The sequence below is a fragment of the Dicentrarchus labrax genome, unplaced genomic scaffold (assembly GCF_905237075.1).
Source record: "Dicentrarchus labrax unplaced genomic scaffold, dlabrax2021, whole genome shotgun sequence".
Lineage (NCBI taxonomy): Eukaryota > Metazoa > Chordata > Actinopteri > Moronidae > Dicentrarchus > Dicentrarchus labrax.
This window is the reverse complement of record NW_026136713.1, coordinates 30,182,251-30,207,389: the sequence shown is the minus strand read 5'-3', so window position 1 is coordinate 30,207,389 and position 25,139 is coordinate 30,182,251. Positions and strand designations below refer to the sequence as shown.

The 25,139-nt window shown below is 41.0% G+C and overlaps 1 protein-coding gene across 14 annotated transcripts in view; it reads left to right on the top strand.

The window, feature by feature from the left end:
• Nucleotides 1-25,139, top strand: part of rapgef2b (Rap guanine nucleotide exchange factor 2b) — a 106,640-nt gene that overhangs the window by 54,468 nt on the left and 27,033 nt on the right. For 7 of the 14 annotated variants that reach the window (XM_051420649.1, XM_051420653.1, XM_051420651.1 and 4 more), the window contains 2 exons: nt 6,886-6,903; nt 23,838-23,969. The exons of 1 other annotated variant lie outside the window; for it this stretch is intronic. In XM_051420649.1, the coding sequence (XP_051276609.1) occupies nt 6,886-6,903; nt 23,838-23,969 (150 nt within the window). Of the gene's footprint in view, nt 1-6,885; nt 6,904-14,833; nt 15,527-23,837; nt 23,970-25,139 lie in introns of those variants that run through there. 6 more of the 14 variants (XM_051420654.1, XM_051420652.1, XM_051420659.1 and 3 more) reach the window with 5 other exon arrangements.

The following is a 25,139-nucleotide window of genomic DNA, read 5'->3' as shown; positions in this document are numbered from 1 at the left end:
CACCCTTATCCCCAGAGGGTGTGCTTCGATACTGTTTTCCTAATCCTTGCACTGAGCTTTCCTCCCTGAAGTTGCTACACTTGTGTGTAATGTTTGGCTTTAGTGTGTCGATCTACCCTCTGTGTAATAAATGTTTTGTAGTTTGTTGAGCATCTTTTATAGTGTACTCTCTCTGTGCTATACCTACTTGTTTGTGCCTCTTATAGTTGTTAGAATAGTCTTCCAATTTTAGTTTTTTAATATGTTTAGCACCTTTTTATATCTTGAATTTGCACATTAACACACACCTCACCATGCATCGCTTTAGCACTTCGTCTTCAGCTCTCTTTACAATTATGAAGATGATTAAAATGGCAGCATATTGCAAAGCAAAGTCAAGGTGTATATGGTTACATAGTTCCTTTCATCTGTAGATAAAGTGAGAACAAAACTTTTATCATATCCATGTTGCTGTTTGATGATCATTGAACCAAGAGAAAAGGAAGATATTCAGTTAAAAAAGCTGTTAATAAAGCACTGTTTCCCAATGTGGGAATTGGGACTCCAACAAGAGGTGTAAGATGAATGTAAAACTACAACATAACATAGGATGGTTTTAATGCAGAGCACTGAAGTTTCCTTTTGAACATTTTAATGAAACATGAAAAAAAAAGATTTGTTAGTAGTGTCATTTTATCCAGAAAGTAAGATGACGAAGAGGAAAATGGTTGACGATAAGAGTCCAGTATATTGTGATTTAATAGTTTTATACATATGTTGAGTGGTATGTATATACATTTTGTAGACAATACTTCTCATCCTAATTAAATACTGTTTCAACATGTTAGAGGCTGGACAAATCAGCTCACTTTGTGTGTTGGAGAATAGTTTATGATGATGTCGATGATGAAATACGAAAGCAGAAATGTGGTTTGGAGCTCCGATGGTGTAAAGCCCAGTGTAAATCCAATCACAGTGCCATATCTGTGGAACAGTATTGACTTTAACCATGTGAAGGGCTTCCACTCCAGCAGAGGGAGAGTTTGTTGCCCCGTTGCGTTGCACCGAGCTTTCTCCCCTCTGTGCTTCCTTTCCCTGGGAAAAGGAAGCGAAGCATTTTCACACTAATGATCCAAATAACCCAGCATGCAGTTGTTACACACAGTTTTTTCCTGTTCTGCACAATTTCACTGCATTCCCTTCATTCCTGAAGCTCCCTTGGGGCTTCTGTCAGTGTACCCAGTTCTTCTTGGAACACTATGAAACAATCACACTTAAAAAAAGAAAATGCGGCAAACGTCATCTTCCTCCTGCCTCCCTCCAGCCCCACCCTGTTTCCTAAATTTAGACTCGCTGTGTTTTAGTTTCAAAAGACTGCACTGAACTTTCTCATGGCCCGACATCTCCCGTCACACACTCAACTCTCCTCGCTCTAGTACCGTTCCTGTGGGAAGGATGGAGCGGGTGCCATGGCAACCAGCAAGTCCCAAATGGGCTGTGCTCGAGTGCACTTAGAAGTACAGTAGGGAAGGGAGCTAACTTAGCAAGAGTGCAGTACGCCGCCGTTGCTGCTGTGCTGCTGCTGACAGAGGGGTGGAGGGGTGGAGGGGAGCAGAGCGACAGAGAAGCTGAATCTGGGCGGATGCTAAGCTGACATAGCGGGCTAATCTCCAGCATTTAGAATGCCAGGCACCACTCAGATTTTCCTCCCTCCTACCCCGAGGCATATTTAGGAGGTGAGAAATGCACCGAGGAGAAACTTGGGATTGAAGAAAGGAAATCTCTCCAGCAGGCAAGGTTTTTATTCAGCTTAGTCACTCCTGTGAAGGCAAATGTGAGGCTAGGTATGAAAACATCAGAGGAGCCACTGATCTGAAGGTTTCAAAGCTCTTCCAGTGGGACAGATACTGTAGAGGGATCTGTTTTATTAAGGGCTCATGTGCATGTTTTCATTGTTGATTACCTTGTTGATTAATTCTGATTGTTTAGTCTATAAAATGATATAAGATAGTGAAAAATGGCCAACACAACTTCCTGTTTTGTCCAATCCAATCCTCACATTTGAGAAGCTGGGACCAGCGATTGTTTGGCGTTTTTTCTTGATAAGTGACTGAAATTATTCTTCCTTTATCAAAATTGTTGTTTAATTTGATTGCTTTATGTGGAAAAATATATTTTTTAAGTAAAACTATTCATACCACAATCTAAAATACTTAATTACAAGTGAAAGTAATCCAATGTAAAAGTACTCATTGTGGCCCTTGTCTTCTCCCATTATATATTTTTAAATTGTCTCATTATTACTGATGCATTCATATGTGAGCAGCATTTTATTGTTGTAGCTGGTAGAATTCATTAACTATATTGTTTGTATAGTCAACTGGAGCGAAGGTACTCAACAATGCTGCATTTGAAGACTTTTCATTCATCGTTTGGAAAAAGTGATTCCTCCTCTCATCAAGTTCTTGCGACCACTCACGGCATTAAGGAAACAACATTAAACGGTTGGCTATTTGAAGATTGGGTTACTTCAGATGAGATTATTGTTATTGTAAGAAGTGAAACCTTTCATTTAAAACTTAGCGGCTAAGCTCTGCTTTTGTGAGCAAGATGAGATGTGACGTACCAATGCCAGCCACCTTCCTCAGTATTGCATTAAGTCCTGAAATAGCTAATGCTTTTCCAGGAGCAGCATGGCCTTCGTTGTTAGCGAGACATTTTCCTGTAACTCCAAGGTCACAGGTTCGATCCCTGCAGTGGGCAGAGTGTCTGAGAACGGCTGTTGTCCCTGAGCAACAGACTGAACATGCTCAGTCATTGTAGCTTAATATCTAAAATATAAATGCAATGCTAACCCAGGAGTGGAACTCCCACTGGGAGCGCTAACACACATCCAAACACACACACACACACACACACACGCCCCCCCCATCCCCACTCTCCACCATGATCTGAAGCGGAGTTATTATCTGTATGAAGTGAGGATTATTTGGCTCTCAGGGTTCAAACATAATGCAAGTTATTTCTTGAACATTTAAATAAGAGTCTGGCTTTAATGGCTTCATCTGGATCTGTTTGGACTATTACTATCACTTGGAGGGCTTAGGTTGGAGAGAATTAACATGGAATAGTATTTGTTAGATACATGGACTGTTCCATTAGCTATTTCACATATTAGTCTCAATTTATGTAGCACACATTTCAGACAATTCGATGCAATGTGCTTCACAATTAAACAAAATAAGAGATGTTATTTTGCACCAACCAATCAATAGTGACTGACATATCCGTCCCATAGACATCATTTACAGGTGACACAGGAGCGGTCAAGGGCTAGCAGCTGCTAGGAGAATGTTATTTAACATGTAGATCAAAGAAATATGTGGATTTAAGAGTGAATGTGTCTGTATGTCGCCTAAAACAACCTGTATAGCAGTGTTGATGTCATCCGTTTTTGTGTCCATTTTTCTACATTTTTTCAAATTCTGGCACAGGAAGATGACGTTCTTAAACCCGTCTACACAGCTGTGATTTACTCTGTTGCTTTTGCAGCCGGGCCAACAACAGCAATCAATGAGCACAATACCCAATCTATATGAATCAAATACAGGGGATGTTGCGTTTGTGCACAATTCATGGCAGAACTCTTTACAAGTTGCGCCCGAGCTGTCTTTTTGTTTGGCTTACAATAATGCAGGCCTCTTATGTTTGATCATGCAATGGTGTTTTAGCTTCCTCCAGGGAGAGGAATACACTGACCTTTGCAATCATTCTGAGGTGAAAGATGGCAGTTTTGGCTTCACTACTAATGCACTGTCCAGATTTATTGTCAGAGTCAAAGACCACACCTGCTACTAAACATTAAAAGCTTTTGATTTAAGGTATGATGTAACACAGTCCTCGTTTTTCCTATGCCCTCCCTCTCTGATTACCACAAGCCAAGTTTTATCTCCTTGTATCTGGAGGAGGACGTTATGCTCGTGTTGCATTTAGAATTAGCTTGTCGTGTGAATTATTATGTCACATTTTTACTTGAGGAATGTAGCTGATGCCCTCATATAAACTGCTTGAAACGAAACACAGCTGTGGTCTGAGCTTAAATTTGTGGCTTGACATCATTAGAACCAGAGATTAAGATAGACATAGAAAAATACATTTCTGTTTATAGATGTGTCCTGGATAAATCAGGGCAGTGAAAGAGGACAGTGTTTAGGATTCAACACGTGTCTCCTGTGTGCTCTGAGCAGTGGGTTAACACTTGGGTGCCTTGTTCAGAATGGACAACAGTTATTTCTAGCATCACTCAGGCTCTCTCTCTCTCTCTCTCCATCTCTCTGTCGCGCTCGCACACACGCACACAGACACTTGATCTTTCAATATTCTCCCTCGCAAAGGCTCATAATCTCCATTTCTCAGTTGCTCTCCATTTTGCACTTTATCTCACACACTCCATCTCGTCCTCTAATATCAACAGCCATTTGTGCTGTCGACCTGTTGTACGCACACACACACACATGCACACACAGATTTTCTCCCTGATCTCTCACTCAGCCACTCACTTAATGTCTTTGTTCAGATTCTGTCTGTCACTCAGTTTAAAATGAAATGTTGACGTGATTGCCATCAAGGTCTGCTTGTGTTTTCTGAACGCTACACTCCTGATTTCATCCATAAGAAGTTCTGATCATTTCCATTATCTCCTTTTACCCTTTGTCCTCATTTTTCTCCTCTCCTCTGCTTGTTTTGAAACTCTCCTCTTGCACTCAGACACCCCAAACTCTTTGAGTAATATTCCTCCTCTGGGTTTACTCAGTGGCTAGTGGGGCATCTAAGGCCCCAAACAGCTGTTCTATAATTATACAAGCAGCAGGAGGCAGACAATCAATACTCCTTTTACTCTTTTCCTCCACCCGGGCGGCCTGGTGGTTAGCGAGGCCGCCCTGTAATCAGAAGGTCACAGGTTTAATCCCTGCAACAGCCAATGTGTCCATCAGCATCGTGTGCTCTGTTGGAGTGTCCTTGACAGTGACATTGCTCACTCATCTGCTGACTACTTTTTAATTGCTTTAAGACATATATGGAAGGGGAGTTATTGCAGATAAGGAGGAGCCCCTCGTCAGTCTCTCTGACAAGTATTTATGTTAGAGAGCTCTTGAATAGAAATTGTTTACTGCCCACACATGTATGGGATGACTCTGAGACTATATAATGTAATGTAATGTATCAAATTGATGCAAAGACTGGCTTTGCTGCAGGGTTTTACTGTATGTGGTTGCTTTATAGCACAGTCTGACTTCAAATGAACTTTAATGAACTCTGTATCTTAACTTACCTGTTATCACAGCAGAGAGATTAATTGTGTTTGTATCAAATTTGCAATCTTAAAGTGTACTTTCAATGAACAAAAGCAGACATTTTGATGTCTTTCTACATTTTCTGGGAAACAGCCTCGCTCTGTCTAAAAATCTGCCTACCAGCATCTCTAAAGCCCAGTAATTTCCATGTTATATCTGATTTGTTTAATCCCTACTAAAATCAGAGTATTCAAAAAAACCATCTGCCACCTGTGGTTAGTTGTGCTTCACTTAGCTAACTGGCTGCTGGCTCTAGACCACCAGTACAGACCGGAAAGAATTGTTTTCATTAACAGTTAATCTGCCCATTATATTTTCTGTTTCCAATTTGACCTATATTATGTCAGATAGTAGTGAAAAATCTCCAAGGCGACATCTTCAAAATGTTCATAACCCAAGTATATTTGTATGAAACAGAAAAAAAGAAGAAAATCCTCACATTGGTGAAGCTGGAACCAGCAACTTTGCTTGATAATATCTGCTTAATAAATATCTTAAATTATTATTTTGGTGGGCTTTTTTATGCCTTTATTTGATAGGGACAGCTTGAGGTAGACAGGAAATGGGGAGGTGAAGGTGCTGACATGCAGCAAAAGGCTACAGGTTGGAATTGAACCTGGGCCTCTGCTGTAAGGACTTTAGCCTCAGCACGTGGTGTGCGCTCAACCAGGTAAACTACCAGGGCGCCCCAATACATGTATGAGTTGGCGATTTAATGTGTGTCAACTAATATTTGTCAACTAATATTTATTGACTAATTGTTTCAGACCTACTAAAATAATTCAATTTAAATTGCAAGAGCAATATGGTCCAGAAAAATTACAATAAGATATTTTCAGAGATAGAGTTTGAAATGTGGTCTTCAATTTAGAGGCTGAGGGCTTCCTCGACCACTCTCTCATGGGTTTGAGGTAACTTTACCAAAGGTTTCCAAGTTAATTTGGAAAGGATAGTGAATTTTAAAACCACTACACACATAGAACCGTATATTTGGAGTCTTATTGTCTGTTTAGTGGTTGAAAATGTCCTGCAGAAGTGATCTGCTCAGTAATCTGCAGGCAATGGAAAGATGTGTGTGCAAGCCAGAATAATAATGCCCGTATCTGTGTTCCCTACCTGTCCTTGGCCAAGAGCACTGAGAAAGTTGAATTTTCACCTTGAATTCATTAATCTGCTGAGTCCCAGAACAATGAAAAAGATTTGGCCAGTAGATTGAAGTAATCGTTGTTTTCAATAAACGTACCTTGACCATTGAAATCACTTGTTTTCATATATAAGAATCAAAAACAAACAAAACCAATTCATTTTCACTGTGTGACAAGTAAGTTTTATATCTATAAGCAGTGTTTTTGGATGCAGTCACATTCAGCTACATTCAGTCTCAATCTAACATTGAATTGTTTCTCTCTGTTTGGTGCAGAACGTGCATTTTAACATGTCGTTGCGGCTTTCACCCTCTATTTCTCACATCCAGCACTGACAAGTGGCATGTTTGATAACTTTCATCTCCTCTGCTTCTTTTCATGGCCCTCTCCTTTAACCTGGCTGCCAGGAATGCAATAAACCTCAGGTACTGTATCTATTAACAATGTTGTCTGTTGTGTTTACTGTGTGTATGTGTGTGTGTGTGTGTGTGTGTGTGTGTGTGTGTGTGTATGTGTGTTCTGCTTTTCTGCATTTTCTAGCTGTGATGTGTTTGTGTTTCTGCTGGGGGTTTTTATCTTTTCCCCATTTGTCGTATCTGTAGCTTCTGGTACACTTCCTTAATAAATACCTTCCATTTGCGGGCATGGGTGCTGATAAAGACATAGAGGGAAGCCTGCACCACACTCCAATTGTATTACCACAACATAAACAGCAACATGAATTGAATTCTTATGAAACAGCCCTGATAAAACGGCTCCGTCTTCTGCTTCCATACATATTATCCTGTTTTTGATCAGAAAAATAAGAATGCTTGGTTGTGAATGGACTTCATCACGGTGCCGGGTAATGACAGAGAAATGATAAACATCACTCTGGTAGAGCTTATGGGCCTGTAAACTGAGATAATGGCAACAATTTAGCTGATTGAGGTGCACGCTATCTCAAACACTGTGCCTCTCTGCTGATGTGCTTGATAATGGTATTGACTGTCTTTAGGCTATATGGATTATTATTATCCCTGCCGTGTGGGTGTGGTTCTGTTGGGTCTTGCCTCACTGTTGAGATGATCTGCTGATGGTGCTGTTAATGTGTTAAGTGTTTGATTATGATGGCTTTGAAATACATTTATCCAAGTATAACACAGTCATTCAAAAACAAATCTACCATATGTGCTGCGTGGGGAAAAAAGCATATCACCATTCCTTACATATGTCTGGAAAAAATACATATCATATCTCAGTATTCCATCATGGACTCCCGCAGTGTCCAAGCAGAAATGGATTGCGAGGAAGAGGTTGAAAAGATCAGAGCTCAAGGTGTTGAGCAGTCAGACCTGCTGAGAAATGCGAGAGCAGGGAGAACAAACCTGCCACTCTCGGCCGCAGAAAAAGCCGAGCTCCTATTTTTAGAGCTGTCCTTTGTGACAACCTGCTCTGCTTCAGCTGTGCGGGGATACAAAAGCCTCCGCTTTGAATAGACATTGTGTAGGAACTGCAGCGGTGGAAGAAGCAACGGTTCATTGTACACTTTTCTTTTCTCGCATTCTTGCCTCCTGCATTCCTTCATCCTTCAGAATGTGCTCTTTATAATTATTCTTTCATTATCAATTAGTCTGTAAAAATATCATTTTGTTTGTAAAATGCCATAAAATAGAAAGGCCCATCACAATTACCCAAAGCCCAATAATCATTAAAATCTTTCCTGATTCATTTTCTGTCCATCGTTTTAATTGATTAATCAATGGGTCCGCTGGTTCTCAAACTATGGTACGTGTACCACTTCTGGTACAAGAGAGTCCAGTGTTATGCGGGATAATCGCTGAAATATATATAAAAAAAATAAAATACATTTATTTATTTAACATATAATGCTGTCAAATTACTACAAACCACTATGAGATCGTTGGTTTAAAATGAGTTTTGCATTTCCTGTATCAGCCTGCTACATAGTCACATTTATGCACATAGCGATTACATACAGCCATGATTATTTGTGAGCTAAAATGTGATGGCAAGGTAGATAAGAGGATCCAGGATCCAACAACAGTCATCAATAAATAAAGTTATCAGCAATAAACCTGCCTCTTGTGTTAACTTACAGTAGCTGAATATTTTAACGTTGGTCATTATGGTGGAACTTGGAGGGCCTAATATTTTCGAGGTAGAACATGTTGTAAAAAGAAACACATTATTGTTAAATCGGTAACGATAATGAAGATGACTTGATTGTCCAACATGGTCATAAGGATTGAGGAAAAGAGGACAGTTCATTTATCTTCTATAGTATGTAATGCAGTAAATATGCATTTTTATTTTCAGTCGTAGTTTGTCTTCCTTTGTTTCTTTATCTGTATCTTTTTCCCAGCATCAAAAGCAATATCTGTGTTTATAGTTATTAATAGCCTAATATCAGACCTTATGCTTTGATGGAAATGGAACAGATATTTTTGGGAGTGCTCGTACTGGATAATACAGCTGGAATCGTGCAACCGAGAAGAACAAGCTACTCATTTACAGCTGGCGAATGGTTCATATCTCAACCAGTGTTATAGAACACGCTTACTGACATTTGATGTGCTTTTCATGTCACTTCTGACATTCAAAGACCTTTTTTAAAGTTGAGTATTTTCAAACAGCCTGACAGATGACATTTATTTTCGATGGTAATGAGCCTGCACGGCGAGGATAACAAAGTACGCTGTTTTTGTTGTTTGTGTCACTTAGATTTGATCAGAATCTCTCTAAACAATTGATAGCAGAACTGTTTGATCTGTTCAATGTTGAGCGGGTGTGAATGCTGCAGGAGATACTTGAGATATTAATAACAATGCTCTGCTCTTGTCTGGTGAAATAAGGGTTAAAATGTGTTTTGTAAGAGTCTGAAAATAAAATTTGTAGAGCTGTCTTGCTTCATATTGGGTGCACAGTCCCCTGGATGCATATTAGCATCGAGATAGACAGATGATAAGAGCATAATGATGGGATCATAGCGGCTTGTTGTTTCTAGTTCAGCTTGAAACAGCTGTCTGGCATAAAGACATAAAAAAGAGACCTTTATTAAACGTTCACATAATATTGTTGTATTTAAACATCCGTAACGCGGGGATAATACTGATAGTAGCCATGAACCTAGCGAGCAGTAAAATGGAGAATAAAACCGGCTAGATGTAATATCCTCTTAAATAAAGTTGCACAATGTGATGAACTGTTAAGCTGTAAAAGATGATATCAATTAACACATCAGATTCCACATGAGCAATTATTGCTCACCCAGAGATCCATTTATATCTGACTTGACACACCTTCCAACAAATTGCACTATAAAAGGAGTCCTAAATCCTGACATAATGACTTCTTGTCTCATGAAGGAAATATTCACACTCTCCTCTCTAGACGCTTCCCCTTTACACATCAACAGTTTGCGGTTATCACTGAGGTTGTTTTGTGCTTTTTGGTGTGGCCTTTGCCCCTCGTTGTTGTATGTATTTATAGGTAGCTAGCCAAGTAGTTTGTGGATATTTGAGAGACTCTGAGAGGCTGCGATTTCTCCAGCCCTAAAAAAAGAGTGACTGCATTACATTGTGGTTCATTGAGGCTGCTGTTTGTGGGAAATTGGTCTATATGCCTCCTGAGTGATGGATTTCATCCTGTATGGTTGTTGAGAGGCAGCGCAAATCATACAAAAACACCACATTGTCTCCATTTGACCAATTATGTTAAAAAAATTATGAAATATTTTATAGAGCTGTTTTTAGCCATGCACTCTTTATTTATGGCTTTATTTATGGCTTTATAGATGGCAATGATGTTTCCTGTCCATTGGTCCAAAAAGCTATTGGATGGATGGCCGTAAAATATTGTTGGAAAAATCCTAATAATAAAAAAATAAAGCGAAGGTCCAATACTTTGTTTTATGATCTAATACCTGCAAAACTAATGACATTCTCCTCAGCCTCAGGTGCACTTTGTACCTTTGCCTTTACCATTTCCATTTGTTTTGGATGTGGACTGGAGGGTAACAGGAACATTGGGAAAGAAACAGTGAGGTGAAACATAATTGTAAAGTCAAAGACTTCCAGTTCGTAACCTTCCACAGTTAGTCTATAACCTGATCCGGAAACCTATAGTTACTGAGCAACCTTTCACTCACTTGCCAACAATCTTACTTTGCCACTTATTCTCCAAGAGCTCCTCTTTTCATTCACTTTCAGATTTTGATTTATGCGCCTTGTAGCAGGTGCTGGGGTACGACAGATGTTTTGCCCCTGTGAACCTACAAGTGTAATCTTTTAAACGTGCCTGGCTGCCTGCGTTTCTGCCAAATTATTTTCAGAGCAGCGTGCAGGTGACAACAGCTTGATAAATGAAATAATCCCTTGGGCTGTTGCAGCTATGAAAATGTAGTCACTTTATTAGATCATCTTTCTCGTTCTAACAATGCTATTTAGAGCCATCGTAATGGGACCGACGTCAAGGATTAATGCACCGAGCAGGCATTCAGGAGGGCTGTGTTTTCTCTACAGGAGGCGTTCTGTTAGCTGACAGACAAATTCACTGAACAGGGGTAGACACAGATCAATAAATCAGAGTATGTAGAGTTTGATCCTGTAATAGCCAGTGTGTGTCCATGAGAAGTCACATATCCCGTTGAAGGCTTCTTGAGCAAGATACTGAAAAACGATCTGCTCACTCATTGCAGGTAAGGTACAGTGTAGGAGCTGAAGTTTCTTTCTCTGGTGCTATGATTTAGATTTGTTTGTTTAGATCCTAGCCGGTTGATCTTTTTTCCTCCTAGCGTAGTTAATGTTTCCCATACATCGTCCTGCTGCTGTTATAGTCACCAGTATACAAATGCATATTAATCCACGGCTGAAAATAGTCCCTAACAAATGCACGATTTACTCTTTTTTTGAGTAACAAGTTTTTAAGTCTGGAAGTATTCAGAGATAGACTAGACATTGCTGATTTTGGCCTTTTCATTTGTTGACAGTGTAAAAAAAAAAAGTACAGCCAGTCTTATCCATTGATTCTAAGAGTGTAAACATCACCGTTGTCCACACCGCATCCATTAGAGTTCAATTCAACACTTGATCATTTGAATCTCTTTCTTCACAGTGACATCAGTTCTAAGTGGACAAACAAGTCTCCTGTCATGGTGTCAGTGGTGTGTGAAAACAATCACACAAAACTCTGAACAATGTAAGGTCTTTAGTTTTATAGGAAGTCGGAAGCATTTCTCCAGCCGGAGCATCATGTTAACCCCACCATTAGTCTCTGGCATGGATAAAGGGACATTAAAGTCTCAAAACACAGAATATTGGGTGAGGAACTGAAATACTGGACGAGGAACTGAGCCTCAGACACGCAGTCCATGTGACAGATTTTGTTAGTTTGTTTTTTGGGTGCTTGTGAGTATGCATGTGACTGTAAATGTAATTAAATGAATGATAAAAGCTTTTCTCTCATGCGTTACCATTCTGAAGGACTGAGTTCATTTCAGCTGTGTTACCATTTTAATGCAGAAGAAATGCATACATCTCTTGCTCTGTTGGTTGTGTGCACTGTAATACACTGCACAGTGGGGCCTTGCACTGTATGTATTGTACTGTATTTCTGAACATATATTGCAAAATCAAGGAGTCAAAGGAGGTGCCATGTTGCAGTTTTTCTGTTATCACCCTTGAAACACATGCGTATATGTGTGTGTCATGTGTTTGTGCACATGTGTGTCATCCAGCAGCGTAATGGGGTTTTTATGGCTCTAATGCTATGCATCAGCAAGCAAAACTCCATTGCATGGTCTACGCTATAAATGCATTGAACAGTGGCAGGCACGCCGGGTCCACAGACTGTTTACAAATGGCAGATGAGGCACCGCTTCCCCCCTTTCTCCACCCCATGCATTTAGCACACAATGCAATTGAGCTCGAGTGCATTAATGTTATTCTCAAGTGGCGTTTTTCACGTCACTGTCACAATCCTCTAAGATCAATGCTCCCCTGCCTCTCTCCCTTTACATTTAGCGTGTGATTAGTCAGTAAAAAAAATGATTAATTAGCTTGTTTGTGCCTAGAAAGCTTTAAAGGAAGGGGGTTGGGCAGAACGGTCTGATATTCCCCAGACGCGCCCCGTTGCCGCGGTGATGTAATGATGCCCCGGTCCTCTTCCCCCCGGCGATTGTTGGAGACGTTAATGACTAGGTTGCACAGCAAAGCACCTGAGCTTTTTTTTGTTGTTGTGATGCATTACATCATGGCTCGGGGCAGGAGAGGTGATGTCATAGCGGGTCTCCAGCTTCCCTCCCACTCACCCCCCCATTACTTTGACTGGAGCAGCTCCAAGACCAGCTAGTAGTACGCTGCTTTCCAGGCATTGTCTGAGGCAGCGCAGCTCTTTATACACCATAACAAAAAGATCCAGCCTCAACTGTCTGCACACACAAAACTATGAATGTGCCAAATGTTGCATTGGTTTTATTAGAAACTGTTTTTATATTTCTGTGGTTATACTTCTAATCATCAAATATTAAGCACAGATTTAGCATCAGGATTCTTTTATATGAATACAACTTATTATTTTCAATATCAAATATTAGATTTTTTTTAGCTAATGTTTACACTGATTCATTAAACTTCCCATCACAAGATAACATCAGTTACCTTGTTTTGTTTAACTAACATGCAATATATAATAAAATAAAATGGAGAAAACCTGGAAATCTTCTCATTTGTGAAGCTGCAACCAGCGAATCTTTGGCAATTTTGCTGAATAAATAATTTACGATCATCAAAATAGTCTAACTGATAAACTGACCAGTAACTTCGGTGCTAAAATGATGGTTTATTTGATTTCTGCAGTTGCATACTGTAAAAATAATTTATTTTCCGTCTGTTATTTTACAAAAACCTCCAAATGACAAGAAAATGACAGCAATGGAACAAGATAGCAGAAAATGACTGACACCGTCAAGATTTGAGAAAATGGTGTGACAACAAAATGACAAGTAACAAAAAAAGAATAAAACAAATTTGATATCTACTTTTTGAAGTGTGACACTTCTCGCTGATGTGCTGCTTCCTGCTATAAAGTGTAGATAGTGTCAATTATGACAGCTGTAGTTGGTGATATTAATTCCTTTGTGTCTTGGTTTTGAACAGAATGTCTGATTATTTTGCAGTGTGAATAAGAACTGCAGCAGGCCAGTTGTTTATTGCCTCGTTTGGCCTTTAAACCCCCATTGTTCCCTATGACGTGTTTTTGTCATTTAAAGTGCCGTCCTCACATCTCTGTCAGGAGACCTTCATATGTGGGACCTTTTTATGTATCCAATATCCAGATTCTCTAGAGGCATGGCCCACACACACACGAACACACACCCACACACACACGAACACACACACACACACACACACACACACACACACACACACACACACACACACACACACACACACACCCACAAAAACACACACACACACTCGACTCCCGTCCCTCCTCCATTTCGCCATGTCTCGCTGCTTCTGTCGCCACAGCAACTGAAAGCCCTGGAGGGTGTGTAGGGGGCTGGATGGCTGGGGTTGGGTGGTGGGAGGATGTGAGGATGTGAGGGGGGGCGGGGGGGGGCTCGTGCTCACCCAGTTGCCATGGCTATTCCAGCTGAGTGACAGTGACAGTGTGACATCATTGGTGCCAGTCTCTGTGGTTCACTGTTGAACACTTTCTTCCCCCTCCTCTATCTTCCATCTCCCATCTTCCTCTTTTACTTCCACACACAAGAAATGATGCGACTCTTTCTCTCTTTCTGTGGGTCTACCTCTTTTACTCACTCTCACTCTCTCAAGAGGAAGTGCTGCTGTCTCGGTTTCTGTCTCCCCGCCCAGGAAATGGCTTTCCTTCATTCCGTTACTATGCCAACCGGCTCCAGCCGCGGTCTTGTGCCGAAGTGAGCGTGATAATGGCATTACTCCCACTGCGGCCCTCTCCTCCCTCCAATCCCTTCTATCATCCATCCATCTATCTACCTTTTGATATTTTCTTCTCTTCTCTTCCTCCCACCACCCGGCTGTGTATCGGCTCTCTTCCTGACGTTTTTGCTTATTGTGTCATCCCCTATTTCATCTCTCCCTCTCTTCTCATCTTCCTCACTTTCATTTTTCGCATCCGCCCTTCTCCTCTTTCCATCTCTCTATCTGCGCCGGGGGTGTTTGTGAGCCCCTCCAGAGGAGCACAGCCATAGTGGCTGCTCTTACAGCATCACTGTCTGGCAGGGAGGAGGTCCTTACCCCCCCTCCCCTCCCAATCTCCCCCTCCTCCACCCCTGACACACATACACACATCCCCTTGCTCCCGTTACAAACAAACCGCTGGGTTTAACGTACAGTACCTCGGCGGAGGCTGCAGGCGTCTCGGTCTTCAAATAATGTAATGGTGCATAAAGGCGTTTGTGTGTGTGTGTGTGTGTTTTCGTGTGTGTAGCTTCACTTTCGGTAGAGGGAGGGGAGAAAGATAGAGAGAGGGAAGGCGGAGGGCGCAAACGTGAGTGAAAGTGTTGTCAGCCATTTTTTCTCATCTTTTTTTCCCTGTTCTCTGCTTTATTATCGGCGCGCCGCTGCTCTCCGGCTGGAGATGTGATTGTCAAGTGCGCGGAGAAGTAGAAGCTGGCTCGTCCTAGCTTTGGATAAAAGGATATTTTCTCCCTCTCTCTCCTCCTCCTCCACCTCCTTTTTTTTTTTTTTTAAACGATCTTTCTGTGGGGAGCAGCGGGGAGGCTGGAATAAACGCAGAAGCTGGTGTTGGTTTGGAGAGAGTCTAATCAGGCCAAGGAGCAGCGGATACTCCCAAACCTGTCAAGCCGCCGCCTCCTGCCAGAGAGACGGCGCAGCCGAGGGAGGGGAGAGGGCAGGCGGTTTGGATGAAGATGGGGGTCTGTGCTGTAGCGTAGAGCAGGTCCGGGATGTTAGATTTTAGCCCGGCGAACATTTTTTCATTATGAAACCATTAGCAGCATCAGACAGCAATGGAGTCCCGAGCCAGCAAGATAAAACCCCGGTAAGTAGCCTTATCGAGGTGCAACGTTTTCTCTCCATCTTTCTTCCCCCCCCTCCTCCTCCTCCTCCTCTCTGCCTCTCTTTCTCTCTCATTTATGACCCACTAGATATGATTACCGTCCCTATAATGGATGTGCATCGGATTTCTATCGAGCCAGTACAAGACGAATGAGCGCAGGGCAGACCAAGGACGCGACAGAAACCCGAACGGGCTGAACCGGGGGCTGATGATTGCCCCGCCGAGCCTCCGATGTGTGTCAGTGTGTTGTACTAGAAACGGCCGCCATGTGCTTGCTGTCACTCGCGCGCGCAGACATACGCGCGCTCACGTGAATATTAAGGACTTAAGATTGATCTTATAGGCCTTGCTCATTAGCCTAAAATAATAGTTCCGACCAGATCAATATGTGGCCAATAATTCAGACACATTAAACTCATCCAAGGGCGCACACACACACACACACACACACACACACACACACACACACACACACACACACACACACACACACATCCAGCGGTGCAGATGTGTGTAAGTGTGTTTAACGACCGACGTCTCTGCCCTCATCATGTTTTACGACGCTCTGAGGTGACAATACTTGATTGTAGGTCCATGAAATGAACCACGCTAGGTGTCATTTGCATTGGGAGAGAAATCAGTAGGAGCGATAGATCAGGGTGGTTAGGTGTGAGGTGATGTCATGCGTGCAGAGATGAAGCTACCCCAAATTCAGTTGTCCCACCTTTTAACCTCTAGGTGCTGTTGGTAGCATTACGATGCATCATAGAAAATGGACTACATCGACCCTTTTGCATGAATCCAGTTGATAATTGTAGGTGTCTTCAGTGTGTGTGTGTGTGTGTGTGTGTGTGTGTGTGTGTTGCCTGCGCTGATCACCAGCTGAGGCACTAGTCTGACCCTGCGGTGTGTGTAGTGCTGCAGCTGCCGGGGGCGCTGTCCGTGGTGCTGGAAGCAGCCGGCAGCTCCCGCAGACACTCGGAGGCCTGAGCTGATCTGCACTTGAACGGTAAACGGATTGATCGGCTGTCAGCGCCGCTGACATCACTCACACACCGGGACCGCACACGTACACATACAGAGGAAGGCTGTACATCACACTGATGGACAGTTTCCTGGATCGCAGAGCACAGATGCCCCAACGAAAAATCACCTTAATATTCCTATAATAGTCATAGATGTGTCACTGTTGACGACATATCTCATCTGCTCTGAGGGAGGCCTCACAGGGTACCAGGAGCCCCAAATATCCGTTTTTAAGAGGATTTTTTATTACATCAAATGAATTTCTAAAGCATCCAAAACTATATTCTTGCCTATATGAACATCTTTTGTCAATAATCTTTTATTAAGTTTGTATTTTTAAAGTCGTTACTCATAAATGCATGTATTTTCTACAATTTTTATAAATGTTTACGTCCTGTATGTAGTCAAAGGAAACTCCAGTGTTGACAGTATGTTTTCTCCAACAACTCTGTAATTATACGAGGTTACATAGACTGCATACACTGTGGCACTCAACTATATGTTGATGCTGAATATACCATGGTATCAGCACTATTAGCATTTCTTGTTAATATGGTACAGCTGATGTGCTGTGTCATTTGAATAACTGAAATAGACCTTTCAACATTGATTTGACTGGTTTTCCAGGAATCTAGCAAAAGCACTTGGCTGAGTGAGTAGTTGCCACTCTAACACTTAAAATATGCTTAAATTATTTATCATAGGGTTACTAGTTATCTTTTGACGAGGAAAGGCAACACGTCACACACACCATCAAGTAGCACATCATTCTAATTGAAGAATTGCTATTGGCAGGATAGAATAGTTTCTACAGCCAGAACATAATGAAAGCCCAACACACGTGCACCTCACGTTAGACAACACAAGGAAACAAGCCAGCAAGTCAACACAAATGGCAATTATGTAGAACATAGAGAAACATGAGTGCGATAATCTAATTTTGGCTCCTTTTACAATTGGCCATCTTTCAGCATGTGGAAGTTATTTACATATTCTGCAGTCAGGGTAGAAAGGAGTTTTTTTTATTTTGACACTGATTTTCAAATTCATTGTTTTTGTTCGAGTCTTGGATAATATCTACAGATTTGTATATTCACCTCTTCTAGTCTATCTTTGTCTTTCTTTGTCTTCTCTCCCTGTCCCTTCATTAGATTTTAGTTGTATTGTGTTTTAAGCATACAAATGGAGGCCTGTGTAAATATTCATTTAGCCCAGCAAGAAACCCACTAAGGGTAGAGTCAATAACACCCCCCAGATCTTATTACAGTAATGACATCACCACAATAGGCTCACAACCATTGGATGCTATATGTATAATTCCCTAATTGCTTATCTTTCCTCTGGAGGCCTGTGTTTTTCATTCTTATAGCTGCCTTTTATCTTTACTGCAACGAGGCACAGGTTGACTTACACCATCACAGTACAATTTGTGTTGATTTATTAGGTTGTGATGGATGTTTATGGCTTCATCTTTTGGCGATAGCTTGGCCATGAATGCCGTCTCCTTATCTTGGAACATTTTATGGAATTATTGTACTATATACTTTAAAGACCTATGCCCAAATGTTTTAACCTTGCCTGGCTTGGATAATAAATCCGATAGAAATTGTAACTGGGGACTAGACATTGATACTCCTCTCTGTAACACTTATGGTAAAGTTTTCTGTGTTTACTTGACACCTGTATCCCTTATTATCTTGTTAAAAACTGGCAGTAATATAAGAAGTATGTTATTTTGAGATTCATGTAAATGTTGTCCATCCACTAGCAGGGCTTATTTTTTACAATAACTGACTTCTTGACCAACAATGATTGCAATAGCAGTATAGGGGACTATATTCCTTATTTTGGGTAGTCATTCCCCCTTGTCTGGCTTGTGTGGTGTGGACTGGTGGCGCTGTAACCAGGGAGGGGAAAGCCCAGAGAGCATATCAGGCCCATTTAATCGGACACCCTGCCGAAAGGGTTTTAATCTCTTGATCCGCGAGGCTCAGGAAAGCGAGAAGCTTCCACCATGGTCAGGGGAAACTCTGGGATGTGCCCGCTCTCTCTTAGCCTTCCAACATTGGCAGCCCTCCATTTTTTAACAAGTAGACAAAGTTAAACCCACATGTGAAATGTTTAAAGGAGCAGCTTCAGGCGCTTCTAGCTGCTTGAATTCAGAAAGCAATAGCATTTTCTTGTTGTCCTTTGCTCTATAATTTAAACCTATTAAACCAACAATTTAAATTTGACTTCTTTCAGTGGAAGTATGAGGCTGTTTATGAGACTTTAATGCTTTGTACACCATGGAAGGTTAGATTTTGTGCACTTGGCCACCCACAATATCTGATATCTAGTGTAATAGCACAGATTCACCCCATGCATATAAAGGCGGTAAAGAGATTGAGAGCCAGCGCTTCCACTCAGGGCTTCCACCCAGCAATCTAGGTCATTAGGTCTACAGTGTAATTTAAGGAGCGCCACATCTGCTCACATGTAGGCAGAACTGGGTGTTGTGGCTCGAGCATTAGAGCGATGCTTAATCCTCCTGTGACAGCTGATTGTACGTACTTTCGGCTCGCAGTTCTGCAGAGCTCGCTTCATTTGTTTACGAGAGAGCATTGAATTCAGAGCGAAGGAGTACAGAGAGACCTATAAAAGGTAGGACAATAATCACAATTTCATGCTGTAGTTGATGGTGAGCATATCTCTAATAGATTTCAACAATAGCATTCTGATATAGACTCTGCAGTCGATTGGGGTTAACCATGCACTTTACATATTGCCATGTTGTCGCGCCGCCGATTGGAAAAGCTTAATGAGTGTGTGTCATTATTGTTGTGCTGGCATCCATCTTGGCCCAGTCTCTCGCGTGCCATTGGGCCGAAGAGGTCAATGGACCACATGCTTATAGACTGAATGGACCCGAGCTTATTGACCGACAGACGGATGACCTAAATGAGTGGAGAGAAAGGATTAAGTGTTTATTATCCTCTCCCTTTATCCCTCTTTCCTGCCCTCCCTTTATCTCTCCCTCTTTCTGGGGGTAGGGCCTTGTAGTTTGTGGGGGTTTGTTGGGAGGAGGAGAAACCAGTTGGGGATATTAATATTGACATGTAGACCAGTCCAGTGCCTGGTTGGGAGACCATATCGACAAACTCCACATGACCAGTCTTGAGTTGTACTCTCAATAATGAGAATGTTCAATTGTTTTACTGTCGGTGCACTTCCATTTGTTGACTGCGCAACCAGGATGTTAAGAATAAGTTAACAATTAAGACATTTACTTGACTTCATGTTCCGCTTTGATCCTTGTGTGGCAGTAGTGTTTTTATATACAGTCTATATTTAAAAATAAATATATAATAAGGCTGGTGGTATTCTATATATTTGCTGTTGTCAACAAACCCATGAAAAGACCGACCAAAAGCGAGAATACATTCATCCCTGTCCCAAAAGTTTCTGACTTTCATTGGCCATTTGTGGCTCTCAGCCCCAAGCCCATTTATTTCTAGTGTAGAAATAATTATTTAAAAACAGTTGACAAATACATGCGTTTGTTTTTAAAAGAGAAAAGGCCAAAAAAAGTTCCTAAAACAGCTAAGTATTAAATGCTACTCCAACAAAAGTAAAGTGCATTTGTTGAAGAATATGTTTAGGTGTTAATGCACATTTAGTGCTCTATGTAGTATTGATGGCCGTGCCCAAGTTCATCATATTGGAGGAAGATTTCACCCAGTGCAATATCAGGCTTTGGTTACACAGACAATACTTGTTTTTAGCATCAGTTAATTGTTGGCTTTGATCTTGGAATTGTAATTTGGAGAAAAATCTAGAATATTAAGAGAGTTGTCCTTAAAGAGCATTTTTATAAGAGCAGCTTTATATTAAATATTGCCTTTATATTTTGACCAATAATTGTTTTGGTTCAAGGCCATTGATACACTGATCAATGTGTTCATTGTCTGGCTGCAAATCACATTTTTTGGGGATAAGAATGAAGTTGAAGTTAAAGCCTCAAAGCCACAACACTCTTATGACAGCTGTCTTGATATAAATTTACATTATTGTTGTTGCTCTAACATGACTTCACTTCGGAGGTTTGTATTACACATGAGTGATATACCATAATCTCTTTTGGTCCCAAAAGTCATCAGAAGGAAATGTGATGAGGCTTTATCACTGCAGTTACAAAAAGACAAAGAGATTCGTCTCACTAACGCAATAATGTCCAGCCCGCAATAATAACGTGGAAGTCAGCTGGAGGCGTTCAGAGTGAAGTGGACCAGACGAGGGGTGGGAAATAGCAGCCTGAGGGGGGTTAGTGACTGACTGGGTCCTCCGGTCGACCATTTTAGTTAGTGCAGCCAGCCAGATAATTAAACGTGATGGCAATCTCTGACACAGTGTAGTCACATCACACCTCAGTGCCACAGGAGCTGTGCTGTCTGCCCCTCAGTCTCTTGTCACTTTGTGACTAGATATATCTTATTTTCTAATTTTCGCCACACAAACAGCTCAAAAAGGTCTCCAAATATCTCTCCACACCTTCTGCCAAATCAATTCAGTGCCACAACACCTTCAAGCTCTTCAGTTTTATTGGGGCTCTGTCTCAAAGGGCAGACCATGAATATTAAAAAGTATTTTAACTAGTTTCCAATATTCCACAGTGATAATTCTGGCAGCTGCACACTTTTCCTCCCATTTCCCCAACTCTTTAATTAAGCTGTAATGCAGATGAGTGCTTCAGAAGCTATGATGACGGGCGTTTTCTTAGAGTACGTTCAAGAGCGGATGACGGCTCAAACCCATTTACTTGCAAATTAACTTCCAAAGATGTATTTCTATCCAATCTATTCCATTTGTCATCCAAGTGCGACTTCATAGTCTTGCCACTGTTGAGGCTGATTTCCAAAAACTGTCTGAGGCAGTGTAGTTATTTACAGCCCAAAGCACAATTTGAGGCAGATGACACTGACACCCAGACTACTGTACTTCAGAGACCATTTTACCATTAACAGCTCACGTGAGAAGAGCTAAAAGCCTGGCTGCACAATCTGTCCAATATCACACCTACATCATGTTTTATTGGAGCAAAGCTTCTGTCCTTTTTTCCTATGAAATATATAGTCTGGGCTTTATTTACTGGCACTTATCAAAGCTGAGTGAAAAGTTTTTACTGTCCAGAAGAAACATTTAAAATCACCATGTATAAATAAAATTCTAAATCTTGTTTACTATCCACATCTGAAATCATACAGCATGTTAAAAAAAACTGTAAACTGACTCTCTAGATGCTTAGATTTAGCTCTGATATCATATGATGAATGAGGCCAGCCTAGTTAAATCAGCCACATTTGACTTTTAGGTGTAAAAATATAATATTGATGATCTGCCACAGCCAGAAGTGGAGTTGGAAGCGGCTCAGAGCGGTCTCCCTGCTGACTGTCAAATATATATTGGTAAATAAAACATTTAGCTATAAAATATTCACGGCTATAGACCCTGTGAACCAGTTTACGCAGTTTGATTAAATTCATAATTCACCCCTCTGGGATTGTAGTCAGATATGATGGGTAACACTATATATTGCACATTTGAAATAATATATAAAATGCTTGTTCATATAGATTGTAAACCATAATATTTGCTTGACAGTTACAAATGGCAAATTAATGTTAATGTGGTTTAAGTAAACAGCTTTAGGTAGCCAATTACTGAGGTTTATTGTCATTATTTGTATAATTTCATAGTGATTACCTATCACCTAGACATTATGATTAATAGCTAAATTAAGATCACTATTATTTTCTCAGTTAATCGATAATCGTTGGGCTATGAAATCTCTGTAAAAGATTGGAAAATATGCCCTGTATCATTTCCCAGAGCCTAAGGCATTGGCTTCATAGGCCTCGTTTTTTTCCAATTAACAGTCCCAAACCCCCACATGATCAGTTACTAGATTTAGAAACCAGAGAGAAGTGGAAAAAACTCAACATCTAAGAAGCTGTCACCAGCAAATGTTTGTCATTTTTGCTTGAAATTTGACTGTTAATCGATCATCAGGTATCATAGTTGCAGATTAATTTTTTGTCAATTGACTTATCGTTAAAGCTCCAATACTACACACACATATATATATATATATATATATATATATATACAGCATTTTGTTCATATAAACCACTAACTGCTATACTTGTTTTTGTTTTGTTCATCTGCCTCTTGAAACGTCAGCGGGGGGTTTCTGATGTATTTTACATTTCAGGGTCATCTCCATAGAGAAGTGGGTTGGCTCATTTACAATATAGCTAATTACAGCAGGGCTTTCTGTTACTTTATACAGTATGAATTACTCAGAGGGGTTCCCCCCCCCCCCCTTTACTGCCTGGTGTTCATTTAGGTTATGTGAGTTTTAATTAGGGTGTTTCCTTGATGTATGCCGTGCTTCTTGTCGATTTCCTCGGTTCTTAAAAAGGAAGTTCCCGTGCAGTTAACAGCTAACAGGAGCTATGAGGAGCTGTAAAAAAAGATGCCACTAAAGATTATCACTTTTCAATATGCCAGTTGAACTGTTACTTTGTCACTTAGACAATGAGACTCTGAGGTCCTTGAGGCCTGTTAGACTGTATGTGAAACAGACAGCAGGTTTAGTGTGCTCTTAAACTGACACGCAGAGGAGGAGACTTTTTTATTCAGTCCTATGTTGTGTTAAACTTGATAAATGTGTTTGACAGACTCTGTGGAAGTCAGATTTAATTAACACCTTATTTTTTCTGCCTTTGCTTTGCTTTGATAAGAAATTATGTGTTAAGTTGAGCTATTGCAGTGGGACTAATTAATATCTTTTGTTCTGTTAACATTGCATTATCCCAGCTGTGGAATATCAACAGAATAGACTTTTTTTGTGTTTTTTGGGCTACTTTCCAATTAAAATTAAAGAGGCAATATTTTTTTGTAGTTTGTGTATAAATGGTGCGAAAAAAATCTAAAATTTGCAATTCAAACATCGACTGTCCAGTTCAAATTTTGCTTAATCAGTTGTAGTAAGGGCAAGGATTACTGTGTCCATTATAAAATGATCAAATAGGAAACAGATACAAGGAAATGAAATAAATACAATGATGCTTAAGTAGAGAAGCCTTTTATTTCACACTGTGAAAGTGCGTTTCAACACGTCTGGCAGTCAGCATGGGTGTTAGTGTGAGTGACCACTGACCAGTGGTGGCGGCTGAGCTGGCTGATACTGACCATCTGTGTGTATGTTGTGTGTGTGTATGTGCAGCTCCCCGCAGACTTCAGCAGACTTCACCTGGCCGACGGCTTGCACCCACAGGTGACCCACGTCTCCTCCAGCCACTCAGGATGTAGTATCACCAGCGACTCTGGAAGCAGCAGCCTGTCAGACATTTACCAGGTAAGTACCCCCCCCCCCCCCCACCACTGGCGCTGGATCCCCAGGTTGGACTCCCCTGGATAGTTCAGTAGGTGTGGTTGTTAACTAGATTAACACCCTGTAGATGAAGTCAAACTCCCCCAGTTGTCGTCGTTCAGTAGCCAGTTGGATTTCTTTTCACCTTTTTAAATGTGAAAGCACTTTTAGGAAGGTTCTGGCATTTTGAGAAAAACATGTATTGACTTTCTTTCTGAGCGTTAGCTGAGGAGACCTAGCACTCTCATGTCTGTACTATAAATAAGAAGCTAGTACCAGTAGTCGCTTAGCTTAGTTTATTTTAGACTGAAATCATTTTTACACTTTTGTTTTTTCTCGTCAGGTTTTTGTACCAAGGAAACACAATCTATCACATTTATTAGTTAGCTTTACAGTGGCTGGCGGGAGATTTTTTTAATCCTTTGAACAGAGTTGTTTCTAGTCTTTGTGCTAACGTTAAGCTAAGCTAACCATCTGCTGGCAGTACCTGGCTCTAGCTTCACATCTAATCTTTGTATCCAACTCAACTACAAAGCAAGAACTATTCCTTCAAGGGAATGACAGAAGAGGTGTTATTTTGTGCAGGTCACTCTGTAAATCTCAAGAGAAGTAGTCGTAGAGTAGTAGCCTTTTGAGGTTCTACATGACATGTTAACAATGCATAGTATAAAATCAACTGTTAGCCAATGTTTCTAACCTAATCTCAGGATAATTTCGTGTGGATAAAGTAAAATGGTTGAACTGAAGCCCAAGTGGTAAAACTCTCCTTGGTGGAATGACAAATATACCTCTGGGACTGCAGGTTAGGCTCATTAAATAGGACAAGAGAGTTTGGGAAAGAATGTAAAAGCTTGGCAGACAAATAGGCTATAAGACACTAATAGGACACTGTCACTGCTCAGCGGGAGACGAGCAGACAGGCTGGTGGCTGCGAGCAGGTGGTCCAGCCTACATCCTGACTCCAGCTCGGGCTCTCGTCACCTCAAAGCAGAAGCACAGAACTCCCGGGGAGCTGTGACGTACAGTCTCCTGTGATAAGTCGCTTTTTATACTAAAATATTACATAGACTTTGCAGAATATGTTTTTGTGTTTAGGGGTGTGACTAAGGTAATACATGAGTACCATTGACTAAAGAATAAAGGAACATTAAAAAA